Below are 13,411 nucleotides of genomic sequence, written 5' to 3' on the forward strand. Positions count from 1 at the left end.
TACATATTGAATATGGGATCAAGTTTTAGGCTCCACATTATCATATTGGAAGGCTTGAATTGGTTCAAATGCGGCAACTAGATTATTACACAGGATGGAGGCTTCTCCTATCAGAGGATAGAAAAGTGGGCTTCTTAAGCTCAGAAAAAAAGACGCCTGAAAAGTGATATAATTGCTATATAAAAAAAAAAAAAAAGATTACAAAGGACGAGAACATGATTGAGCTTGAGATCTCGGGAGCCAAGATCCCGGGAGACAAGATCTTGGTGCCAAGATCTCGATCTGTGCATGCTCCGCGACCGGTGGCCATTTTCCCGAAGTCCACCACATCGAAAAGCATGGAAAGTGTGGGAGCTCTGGGCTTTCACAAAATGTTGGCGGATCCCCCGAACCGTCGAGCACCCCCTCATGCCAGCCTGGGGCCTGCAGCTTCGCCCCACTCCTGCCACTGCCGCTAGAAACTTCCTGCAGCAGCGACCTTGGGACGCCGCTCCACCGCAGCTGCTAAACTACATTCGGATTATAAACTTTGGGGAAAAAAAGTGAGTCTTATAATTTCGAAAAATACCGTAACTATGTAGTGAGGTAGTGAAATGCTGCATGTGTCCATTGTATTCTGACAATATACAGTACAGACCAAAAGTTTGGACACACCTTCTCATTTATAGATTTTTATGTATTTTATTGACTATGAAAATTGTACATTCACACTGAAGGCATCAAAACTATGAATTACCACATGTGGAATTATATACTTAACAAAAAAGTGTGAAACAACTGAAAATATGTCTTATATTCTAGGTTCTTCAAAGTAGCCACCTTCTGCTTTGATGACTGCTTTGCACACTCTTGGCATTCTCTTGATGAGCTTCAAGAGGTAGTCACCGGAAATGGTCTTCCAACAATCTTGAAGGAGTTCCCAGTGATGATTAGCACTTGTTGGCCCTTTTGCCTTCACTCTGCGGTCCAGCTCACCCCAAACCATCTCGATTGGGTTCAGGTCTGGTGACTGTGGAGCCCAGGTCATCTGGCGTAGCACCCCATCACTCTCCTTCTTGGTCAAATAGCCCTTACACAGCCTGGAGGTGTGTTTGGGGTCATTGTCCGGTTGAAAAATAAATGATGGTCCAACTAAACACAAACCGGATGGAATAGCATGCCGCTGCAAGATGCTGTGGTAGCCATGCTGGCTCAGTATGCCTTCAATTTTGAATAAATCCCCAACAATGTCACCAGCAAAGCACCCCCCACATCATCACACCTCCTCCTCCATGCTTCACGGTGGGAACCAGGCATGTAGAGTCCATCCGTTCACCTTTTCTGCTTCGCACAAAGACACGGTGGTTGGAACCAAAGATCTCAAATTTGGACTCATCAGACCAAAGCACAGATTTCCACTGGTCTAATGTCCATTCCTTGTGTTCTTTAGCCCGAGCAAGTCTCTTCTGCTTGTCGCCTGTCCTTAACAGTGGTTTCCTAGCAGCTATTTTACCATGAAGGCCTGCTGCACAAAGTCTCCTCTTAACAGTTGTTGTAGAGATGTGTCTGCTGCTAGAACTCTGTGTGGCATTGACCTGGTCTCTAATCTGGGCTGCTGTTAACCTGCGATTTCTGAGGCCGGTGACTCGGATAAACTTATCCTCAGAAGCAGAGGTGACTCTTGGTCTTCCTTTCCTGGGGCGGTCCTCATGTGAGCCAGTTTCTTTGTAGTGCTTGATGGTTTTTGCAACTGCACTTGGGGACACTTTCAAAGTTTGCCCACTTTTTCGGACTGACTGACCTTAATTTCTTAAAGTGATGATGGCCACTCGTTTTTCTTTACTTAGCTGCTTTTTTCTTGCCATAATACAAATTCTAACAGTCTATTCAGTAGGACTATCAGCTGTGTATCCACCAGACTTCTGCACAACACAACTGATGGTCCTAGCCCCATTTATAAGGCAAGAAATCCCACTTATTAAACCTGACAGGGCACACCTGTGAAGTGAAAACCATTTCCGGTGACTACTCTCTTGAAGCTCATCAAGAGAATGCCAAGAGTGTGCAAAGCAGTCATCAAAGCAAAAGGTTCAGTTGTTTCACACTTTTTTGTTAAGTATATAATTCCACATGTGTTAATTCATAGTTTTGATGCCTTCAGTGTGAAAATACAGAAAAATCTTTAAATGAGAAGGTGTGTCCAAACTTTTGGTCTATACTGTATGTAAATTTTATTTCCCCAAAAGACTGACCATACAGCTAGAAAATCACAAATTAGTCACAGAGAATATGTGCTTTTCATCCCTGAGTCTATGTTCTGCGCTTGTATTGTCAGTGGTCACAGAAGTCATCTCTTGCCAAAAGTGTGAAACGTGCAAAAAAAATGTCAAAATTAAAATCAACTCCATTTTCGCAAAATTGAAATAAAACCAATCTACAAATTGATATATCGCTTTGTCTGTAACTGTACAAATTAAGAAAATATTATAGTATTTACCCCGTAAAAAATTAAATACCAGCATTACTGTAATTTGTTTATTTTATGCCCCATAAAAATGGAAAGCATTTTTCTAAGTAGTAACAAAAAATATATATGTAAATTTAGTATCACTATAGTATTACTTATCATCAATGTAACTAGACTCTGATCGGCCCCAGTACAAAATTTGGACCTGGACCCCACCTGCAAGTTTATCAGATGTATGGGCCCATGTAGCGGTTCCAGGTCCTTTGAAGACATACTGTACATGTTCATCCTCACATGTAACAATGCCCCCCATCCTGCAATAATGTCCCCTGATCCAGCCTCTTCCTGTAATAATATTGCTCAGCCTGGGCCCCTTCTTGGTATAATGCATTCCAACCTTGGCCTTTTGCTGAAGTAATGCCCCCCATACTGGACCCATTCCAGTAATAATGTCTCCCATCTTGGTATAATATAGCCATCCTGTATCCCTTCCTGGTATAATATCCCCCATCCTGGGCCCCATCCAGTAATAATGTCTCCCATCTTGGTATAATATAGCCATACTGTATCCCTTCCTGGTTTAATGTCCCCCATCCTGGTCCCCATCCAGTAATAATGTCTCCCATCTTGGTATAATATAGCCATCCTGTATCCCTTCCTGGTATAATGTCCCCCATCCTGGGCCCCATCCAGTAATAATGTGTCTCTTCTTCAACAAGTATATATAAATAAATTACTTTAGTAACCTTTCCCTGCTCCCACAACGTGTAGAGTCCTCTTCCATACCCAGCACAGAAGCCGGCAGATGACTTTAGCGTGCAAGTGGCGGGAAGCACATGATGTCATTGCCATGCGTCGTCAGTGACTTGTATGCTGAAGTCAGCTGCTGGCCTCGGACTCGCGTCCAGCTGAAATAGCTGTTGACATCGGCGAGTCCCCCTTCCGACAAGGGAACGTAGGATTGTCAATAGGACTTTTTTATTGGGAAACATCATTTTCTTCTTGTTTTATATCATTTTCAGTATTTTAATGTTTTTATTTGTTGAATGTTAATGGTTTTCTCAAACTGGTTTTAAAACTATTGGTATAAAATGAAGTGAAACCTCTAAAAAAATCACCTCTTTGAGATGTTCATCACATTATCCAGACCAGAGCTCATTTGAAGTCAGAGAATGAGGAGATCCAAAAGATCCCTTTGCCCCATGCCAGGAGGCCAGTCCTAAAAATGATGAGAGAAAGCTGAAGGTCCCATTACCGGTTTGGTGTTGAAGGTGGGAGCCCAGAACGTCTGAAATAGTGTGCTATATCGGTTATCTTATCTAGTTTCCTTCACATTTATGCACCACAGTCTTCATTATTGGTTTTTTTCCATTCTTTCTTAGGTGAAAACTACGAATATCATCTCTATTAATGACACTTCCAGAATTGTCACTGAGTTCATTATCTTCGGATTCCCGAGCCTCAATGGCTTCCCCAAACTATTATTTATTATTTTCCTTTTCATTTATTTTTCTACCATCTCGGGGAATGGCCTGATTTTTATCCTTGTGACCTTGGAACAAAGACTACACACCCCTATGTACTTCTTTGTCAGAAACCTATCCTGTGTGGACATGATGGCCACCACCGTGACTATCCCAAAAATGCTCAGCAAGTTCTCTATGCATCTCGATAGAATCTCTTTTCTGGGCTGCTTCTTGCAAATGTATTTTTTTATATCTTTTAATGCCATTGAGTGTTACCTCCTCTCTGTAATGGCTTACGATCGGTACGTGGCCATCTGTTCTCCACTCCGCTACCATAGTATTATGACCAGGCACTTATATATCATATTGTCTTTGGTATCATGGACTTTGGGATTTGTTTGTCCCCTAGCAATGGTAATACTAGCACATAAATTACCTTTCTGTGGCCCAAATGTCATTCATCATTATTATTGTGACCACCCACCAATCCTTCAGTTGGCTTGTGCCGACACCTCTTACAATGTCAAGATTGGTTCTTCACTCAGTGCCATTGCCCTCCTCATGTGTTTCTCCATAATAGTGATATCCTATGTAAAAATTATCAAGTCTGTTCTGCAGATAGCTTCATCCGATGGACGTAGAAAGACTTTTTCCACCTGTGCTTCCCACTTCATCGTGGTGAACATGTATTTCTTGCCTCTATTCTTCATGTACATCCGTCCAAAACCTTCTTACTCCTCAGATATTGATTCGTTGGTGGCCATGTTCTACACAGTGTTAACTCCCATGTTGAACCCCATCGTGTACAGCCTGAGAAATAAAGATATTAAGGATTCACTTAAAAAATATATATTGAATATTAGGGATAATCCTAATTGATCCTTCAGAAAATACAGTTGTATAACATCATTGAAGAGAAATTCCAACAAAAATGTAACTTGACTTTTTGAACTTTTTTGTCTTTTACTGGAGCTTTATAGTACTTGGTAGCCCAACGCACAAGAAACTGCTTCTAATATCTTCTGTTTCAGGAAATTATTAGGTTGTTTACTCCTCTCTCCACATTTTCATTCTACCTAGAGCCAGATCTTCCCCTCTGTCTTTCCTTCTGCCCACTCTTTGATAGATCCATCCCTCATTCCGCTCCATTGACTTTCAATAGTGTAATTTCCTATTGTAGATTCTCTTTCATTTTGCAACACCCCAACCACAAATGGGAGATTTTCCTTTCCTGAAAGGATAGAAAAAGTGATAATAATGAATTGTAAGCCTATATAGTCGACTACTGAGCAGCCTCATTGTGTTCTTATAAAGACTAAGAGGAAAACCATCACACACGACCTGCTCATGAAGCCAAGGAAGTCCCGTACCATTATAAGGGTTACGTGCCAAGTGCCTCCTTGTTGATTGAGTTCACTTCCATTAGAATGGGCTATGGATAGTGCCTCCCTAACTCAATGTAGTTATCAGGAGGGATAATGGTGTTGCTGCTTCAAACTAAAGAAATGAGAATTTATGGTAAGAAATTACACTTTCCTTGTTGTCCTTTAGCAGCACCACAAATGGGATTTAGCAAGTAACCATTTAGGGTGAGTAATTTTTGACAAATGCTGATGTGGGCCATTTTTGCCAAAAGCTGATTTCCCACAACCTCTGATATCCAGGCTGCAATGCTTCACAAAAACGTGAGAGGTTTACAGATCTCCTCATCTGGTATGTAATTCTGCTCTGTCCATGCAGGTGGATTGGCTCAAGTTCAATGAACTCTAATGGACGCTAGTACCTGGAGACCAAATGGATAGAGTTTAATCTATCCCTCTGAATAAAGAACCTTTGACACTTTTTGACCTTGATTTTTTTTCACAAGAAGAGCAAAGATACTCTGACTTCATTGGTGTGATTTATATTGATTTTTAAGGACCTGGTGTGAAGTCTCCTCTCGCCCTTGGAAGAATTATGTGACTAAAACACTGTATCTCAATCTGGTGGTTTATGCTGAAGAAGGAGAGCATCGTAGGAACAAGGTCTTCTTCACCGTAGAACTCACTGTAGGAAGTCAGATATGTGTTAGCCATATAGACGATGGCTATTGGGATGTTGACCTTGGGAGATACTGTAGATGCTTTATGTCAGCAGACTGAAGTATCTTAAAGGGGATTTTACAGAGCTGATCTGGGAGAGGACAAAGATTCCATCTTAGAACTGGATCCACACCCATAAATTACATTTTTTGGTCTGCCCTTAATTTTGGTATAATTGATTTCCTTACAATATGACATTTTTAAGACCCACATCAAACCCGTCCTACAAGAAGTGCAGAATATCTTGGATTGTAAGAGGTTGAGAAAACACCTAGTTTCTGTTGCGCCAACTAAAGGACGTTATCTTAATCCTTAGATGCATCCAGTGGCAGCACCTTTGATTGTTTAAGACCACCTCAGATCGTCCAAACCTGTTTAGAAGGAAGCATTCGACCGCCATACAGTCAGCAGAAGTCGGTACAAGTGACGACAACATTGGTTGTCCTGAGTCGTTAGGTGAGGAAATCTTGGAAGCTTCCAATATCCATTTGTTCATGATCATCAGTGCACTGCACCAGACTCTCTTAGGCTAGAAGGACAGAAGACAACTACAAATATATCTCACATATACTGTAGATATACACATGATTGTAATACACCATATGAATATACAGTGTAGTAATATAACTCATGGTGAGTGAGCACTAAAATGCTGAGGAGCTTGTTACTCAAATTGAGCATGTCAGACTGCTCAGGTGCTCGACTCCAGTAATGAGTATAATGGAAATCAAAGGGAAAATCGAAAGTTCTGGGAAGTATTACAATTGCTGAAATGGATGGAAAAAGTGCTCAAATGGAATGGGAAAAGGATGGGGAAGATGCCTGGACGCATCTCTGAATCCAAGGTCGCTGATGGGAACAAAGTTGTCTTACAACGCCACTTATTACGTCTTATTACGTCACTTTTACAAACTGACAATAAAACATACCAAACCGAAGATAAAAATCCATTTTACAGAAAAAAAAGGTTAGGAAACATTCCTTCCAGTAAAATGACTTGTATATAAGGCAATTAAAAAACGAGAGTAATGAAAAACCACCTCCTCCACCCCTTAGGCCATGTTCATACATAGCATTTTTGATGCGTTTTTGCACTTTCTCGTTGCTTTCAATGGTGAATAAACACTGCAAAAATGCTGAAAGGATTGACATGCTTCTTCTTTAAAAAATGCAGCAGTTTTCCATTTCAGTAAGGAAAAAAAAAGAAATAAGGAATTGTGTGCATGAGATTTCTGATTTTTTTCTAAGGAATGGGATTCCTAGACTTGTGAAGCCTACGCACAAAATGCAAGGCCTATCTTAAACTAAAAGGAAGTGTAAGGTGCCCGAGTGAGGTAGTCTTGGGCAAGCTGCTGTATCTCCTGCATGCTCTGACACCCTACAGGAAAATTGTGTCCCATTCCCAGTGTGCTTTTTGGTGTGGGATACATCACACTAACTTGTGGGCCACAGGCCTCCGCTGACTCCAAGCTTCCATCCTCAGGAACCACCACACACAATCCAGAGGACACCAAGTGCTTTTCAATACTTAAACTTTTTCCTATCCAGCAAGTCCCTCACCTTTTATTAACACTAATTATTCCGTTCCATCTGGGGGCTTGTACCTACCATTAACTCTTCCTTATTTATTTCATATCTCTGCAATTTATTACTGATAATTCATGTTCACTTTTATCTATAAAACACTTATCTTTATACACTATCATGGAGTTTTCACAGTTGCACCACTATTCTACATATTACCATAATGCATTTAATATGGAATATACACAAAAACATTAAATGCATAAAACGCATAATACTGTTCACATTACACATATGCCTACAGCGGTTGTCTTCTGGGTAGGGACGGGGTAAGACAGTCCACATCCTCACATTCCTCCCCTTTTTGTACATGGTTGCCCTCGACCATCTGGAAACCTGTAAAGAAACTGCACAATTCTAATGCAATAAACGTGTCAACAAAAAGTCTCAGTAGCCTCTCTTCCTGAGGTATTTAGTGTCTATAGTCAGCTCACTAGCCCCCAGAATAAAGAGGACAGTCATTATAATCCAGGGCCCGTTGGCCAACATAAGAAGTCTGCTCAATAGTCCATGTGCATAGTCTAGTTCTTTCCTGGGTACACATGGCCCTGATCTCACCAACTTAGAGACCCTGACACAGTATGCCTAATTTGTACTCACAGCCCCATTGGCCAACACAGCAAAAACTTCAAAACTCCAGTAGTCATGGAGCACAGTCCATACAGTCCCTCATCAGTCTTTCAAGACAAGGGTGCAATTAACACAGTCCATGAAGTCTTGACCTGTCTGAATGATCAGGTCATCCATTTCCTCCTCTCCCACTTTTGCTGGTAATAGTCCTTTTTAGTAGCACAGTCCATAGGGGCAAAAAGGGTCTCTTGAACTTTAAGAGTTCAGAGTTCCTTAATCCAGCAAGGGAATGAGCAACCATGCACAATACAAACTGGGAGAGGGAAAACAAAAACTCTTCTGGCCATCCTGGCCAGCACCAGGATCCCTGGCACACAGGAATATGGAACAGTTCCTCAGTGGTTCCCTCTTTGGTGCAACAGACACAACTGAACCTTCCAGAGCGAAATCCTCTTCAAGTATCCGCTTCTTCTTCTCCTTTCTCAAGAGGCTGTAGGGACTGCCTCCACCTGCTTCCTGGAACTTGGTTCCCTGGCACTTAAGCCACAAGTGACCCAGCTTTGAGTACTACCTGGGCCCCCAACATATATAAATGGGCGACAGCACCCTGCATCTCTTGAATAGTGGCCTGCTCTCGCTCAGGAGGTGGGGACCCCCAGAGACTGTCCAATGTCCTGGAGGTGATGATCCCAACTCAGGCCGCTTCGATGTCACTCTCCCAAGCCCCTTCATTTCGCAGGAAGGGCTCATCCAGCTCTTCGTTTTATTGGATCATGCTGACGACATGCCAGCTCTACTGACCCTCAGTCTTCAGGAAGGTGACCCTTGTACTTGCCACCAGTTCTTGCAGCCTTCGGGCAAGGTATTTGGTTTTGACAGCTCTTTGGTCAAAGAGGATATTATGGCAGGTGCCGAATTCCTCTATGAACCCCTTCCTGTGCTGCGAGTCGTAGGTGACGAACACCCTCCGAGAAGCCAGTTCCCGGTAGCTTGAGGCTAGCAGACCCACGAGCATATTCCCAGCTCTGCTTCTGGCTCGTCTCCTCTTCGCTTCCAATCAGCCCAGGACCCTCAAATCACTCAACAGTTGCTGAATTCTGGCCCTTCAGTCCTCGGTTCTGAGGAACCCCGGCAGTGATGGCCACTGTCTGGATTCAGGCATTAGTGGCTCAGGGAAGGTGTTCGATTCTGGGCGGCAGGCTCCTTCTCCCTCCGCGGCCAATCTAATTTATTCTGGTTCTTCTATTCCTCCAGTAGCACCCATGGAGGCTTCACTCAACTTCGCCTTTGTTTCTGTCTGCGGTTTCTTCACTGACTCACTGTCCTCAAATGGCGTTGTCTCTTCTGGCTCCTAGGGCACATCATGGTGCCGCCCTTTTCTGGGAGGTGCTACTTCAGGTTCACCTGCCCATTTTCCAGCAGCCTCTGCCCGTTCTCTATTGACTGGCTGTAATGAGCAGCCCATTGGGGGAAGACAGTGCTCACCATGGGCGGGCCTCTCTGAACAAGCCCCTCCTTTGGCTGGATGGACTTTTGTGCACTTTCTCTTTGGGAACGCCCACGATGGGAAAGTACATCTTGACATTTCGCGCCACTCACTACCATCTTGTCATCGGTGTTCAGCGCCATCTTTGCTTCAGCTGGATCCTTCTCTGCATCTTTCAAGCTTGCTTGATGCATAGATCCAACCTGCCGACTACACCAAATGTAAGGTGCCCGAGCGAGGTCGTCGTAGTCGAACGGTAGCTCCTGCATGCCCTGGCCCCCCACAGCAAAATTGAGTCCCATTCCCAGTGTGCTGTTTGGTGTGGGGTGCATCACACTCACTTGTGGGCCACAGGCCTCTGCTGACTCCAGGCTTTCATCCTCAGGAACCACCACACACAATCCAGGGGACACCAAGTGCATTTCAACAGTTAAACTTTTACTGAACAGTTCACAGTTATTACAGTGGACCACGTGGGATAGGGCACAACAGGTTACAGTCTTTCCCTCAGGCACCAGACATAACTTAAGCTCTAGCACTCGTTCCCGATAGAGCTTCTCACTTGTCCTACTGTCTCTACTACCTTTAGGGATCCCTCTCTACTGATGGCAGTGCACCTGGATTCCATTATCTTCCGCCTTTGAGGATCCATGTACGTCTTCCCCTGCAAGTTTCATGTGCGATGTGCCCGATGGTCCTGGTGCCAATCTTGAGGCCCAAGCCTTATAAGTGGATCCACATGGAGGAGTTGTATGGCAATTTGACCCTAGCAGCCCACTGCACTTTAACTCCACAAATAACTTGCTTAAACCTTCCACTACACCTAACCACACATATCCAGATAGTCTCTATTCTTTTGTTAACACTAATCTCCTCCCATCTGGGGGCTTGAACCTAACATTAACTAGTCCTTATTTATTTTCTATCTCTGCAATCAATTACTGATAATTAGTGTTGAGCGAGCATGCTCGACACTGCTCGATACTCGCCCGAGCATCACGCTACTCGGGATGTTCGGCGAGCACCGAGCATTTCCGGGTTACTCGGGCGGGAGCTTGGGTCTCCGCCCTGCACGTTTGGCGCTCTTTACAGAGCCAATGAACATGCAGGGATTGCCAGCCAGTCACTGTAATGCTGCAGCCATGTTGGTTGTGGGCATTACAGTGATTGGCTGGCTGCACAGCGTCACCTCGAGTATTTAAAACCAGGCGCCACCATCTTGGACACAGTCACTCCGGATTAGATAGTGTAGGGACAGCGCTGCTGAGCTAGGGAGAGATTTTTCCTGCGAAATAGTTAGTGTAGGGTCTATAAAGGCTGCCAGAACAAACAAACAGTCCTCCTCAGGACTAATATCCATCCCAGATATCAGGCAGGCAGGCAGGCTGTATAGGAGACGCAGTGGTTATACCAGCAAACGCTGCATTACAGTCCTGTGTGCTCCTGTTTCTGAAATTGCTGGACTTAGCTCCAGGTCACCAATAGGTCTTATTAACCTATTGGTGTCCCTCCCCCCCCAAAAAAAAAAAGTGTGTCTCTGATTTTTCAGACACAAATATATCTGTTGAAAAGAGTCTGGTATAGGCCACAGAATCTGAAGTGTGGTTTTGCAGTTCCACGGGTCAAATCTCTGTATTATCCAGTTTTGGGCCTTTTGCATCTAAAAAAAAACAGTTTGAGTGTGTCACTCACTGTTCAGCCGCAAATATATATTTTTAAAAAAGTCTGATATACACCAGTAAATTATAACTGTGGGTTTGCTGTTCCACGGTTAAAAATCTCTATTATTCTGCTTTTCGCATTTTTTGCAGTAAAAAAAAAAATTTAATCGTGTCTCCTGACTGTTCTGACACAAAAATATATCTGTTGAAAATAGTCTGTTGTAGGCCCGACAAATCCCTGTGTTGTTTTGCAGTTCCACGGGTCAAATCTCTGTAGTATCCAGTTTTGGGCCATTTCTATCTAAAAAAAAAACAGCTTGAGTGTGTCGCTCACTGTTCAGCCGCAAATATATAAATTTAAAATTTTATGGTATACCCCAGTAAACAATAACTGTAGTTTTGCCATTCCACAGTAAAAAATCTCTATTATTCAGGTTTTGGTATTTTTTCCGTAAAGAAAAACAGTAATAGTTTATCCCTGATTGTTCTGATTGTTTAACCACTTCGCGCCAGAGCCTGTTTTTGCCTTCGTGACCGGGCCAATTTTTTCAATTCTGACTACTGTCACTTTATGAGGTAATTACTCTGGAAAGCTTCAACAGATTCCCCTGATTCTGAGATTGTTTTTATGTGACATATTGTACTTCATGATAGTGGTAAAATTTCTTTGATATCACTTGCGTTTGAATTTTCATGCCCTTTAATCAGAGAGATATATCACACAAAATAGTTAATAAATAACATTTCCCACATGTCTACTTCACATCAGCACAATTTTGGAACCAAATTTTTTTTTTGTTAGGGAGCTATAAGGGTTAAAAGTTGACCAGCGATTTCTCATTTTTACAACAAAATTTACAAAAACATTTTTTTAGGGACCACATCTTATTTGAAGTGACTTTGAGAAGCCTTTATGACAGAAAATACCCAAAAGTGATACCATTCTAAAAACTGCACCCCTCAAGGTGCTCAAAACCACATTCAAGAAGTTTATTAACCCTTCAGGTGCTTCACAGGAATTTTTGGAATGTGGAAGAAAACAATGAACATTTAACTTTTTTTCACAAAACTGCTACTTTAACCTCAAATTTTTAATTTTCACAAGGGCAGCCAGAAAAAATGGACCCCAAAATGTGTTGTGCAATTTCTCCTGAGCACGCTGATACCCCATATGTGGTGCAAAGCCACTGTTTGGGCGCACGGCATGGCTTGGAAGGTAAGGAGCGCCATTTGACTTTTGGAATGGAAATTTGACTGGAATGGATAGCGGACGCCATGTTGCATTTGGAGAGCCCCTGAGGTGCCTAAACAGAGGAAACCCCCAACAAGTGACCCCATTTTGGAAACTAGACCCCTCAAGGAACTTATCTAGATGTGTGTTGAGCATCTTGAACCCCCAGGGGCTTCACAGAATTTTATAATGTTGAAGTGTGAAAATAAAAAAAACACATTTTTAACACAAAACTGCTACTTTAGCCTCAAATTTTTAATTTTCACAAGGGCAGCCAGAAAAAATGGACCCCAAAATGTGTTGTGCAATTTCTCCTGAGCACGCTGATACCCCATATGTGGTGCAAAGCCACTGTTTGGGCGCACGGCATGGCTTGGAAGATAAGGAGCGCCATTTGACTTTTGGAATGGAAATTTGACTGGAATGAATAGCGGACGCCATGTTACATTTGGAGAGCCCCTGAGGTGCCTAAACAGAGGAAACCCCCAACAAGTGACCCCATTTTGGAAACTAGACCCCTCAAGGAACTTATCTAGATGTGTGGTGAGCACCTTGAACCCCCAGGGGCTTCACAGAATTTTATAATGTTGAAGTGTGAAAATAAAAAAACACATTTTTAACACAAAACTGCTACTTTAGCCTCAAATTTTTAATTTTCACAAAGGCAGCCAGAAAAATGGACCCCAAAATGTGTTGTGCAATTTCTCCTGAGCACGCTGATACCCCATATGTGGTGCAAAGCCACTGTTTGGGCGCACGGCATGGCTTGTAAGGTAAGGAGCGCCATTTGACTTTTGGAATGGAAATTTGACTGGAATGGATAGCGGACGCCATGTTGCATTTGGAGAGCCCCTGAGGTGCCTAAACAGAGGAAACCCACAACAAG

General features: G+C 42.9%; 1 protein-coding gene across 1 annotated transcript; it reads left to right on the top strand.

Annotated features, from left to right (window-relative positions):
* The first annotated feature begins 215 nt into the window (after positions 1-215).
* Positions 216-4,791, top strand: LOC141243025 (olfactory receptor 6N1-like). The gene is made up of 2 exons (XM_073668884.1): positions 216-347; positions 3,829-4,791. Exons 1-2 carry the CDS (start codon positions 216-218, stop codon positions 4,789-4,791), a joined length of 1,095 nt encoding a protein of 364 aa, XP_073524985.1.
* The last annotated feature ends 8,620 nt before the right edge of the window (positions 4,792-13,411 follow it).

Source organism: Phyllobates terribilis, unplaced genomic scaffold, assembly GCF_046119375.1.
Source record: "Phyllobates terribilis strain yellow unplaced genomic scaffold, ASM4611937v1 Scaffold_2__4_contigs__length_985480577, whole genome shotgun sequence".
In the NCBI taxonomy this organism is placed as follows: Eukaryota; Metazoa; Chordata; class Amphibia; order Anura; family Dendrobatidae; genus Phyllobates; species Phyllobates terribilis.

Excerpts from the sequence above, each read along its gene's own strand:
- LOC141243025 (XM_073668884.1), top strand. The coding sequence starts at position 216 with ATGATTGAGCTTGAGATCTCGGGAGCCAAGATCCCGGGAGACAAGATC. Across the intron at positions 348-3,828 it reads CATCGAAAAGCATGGAAAGT|GTGAAAACTACGAATATCAT; the intron begins GTGGGAGCTCTG and ends ATTCTTTCTTAG.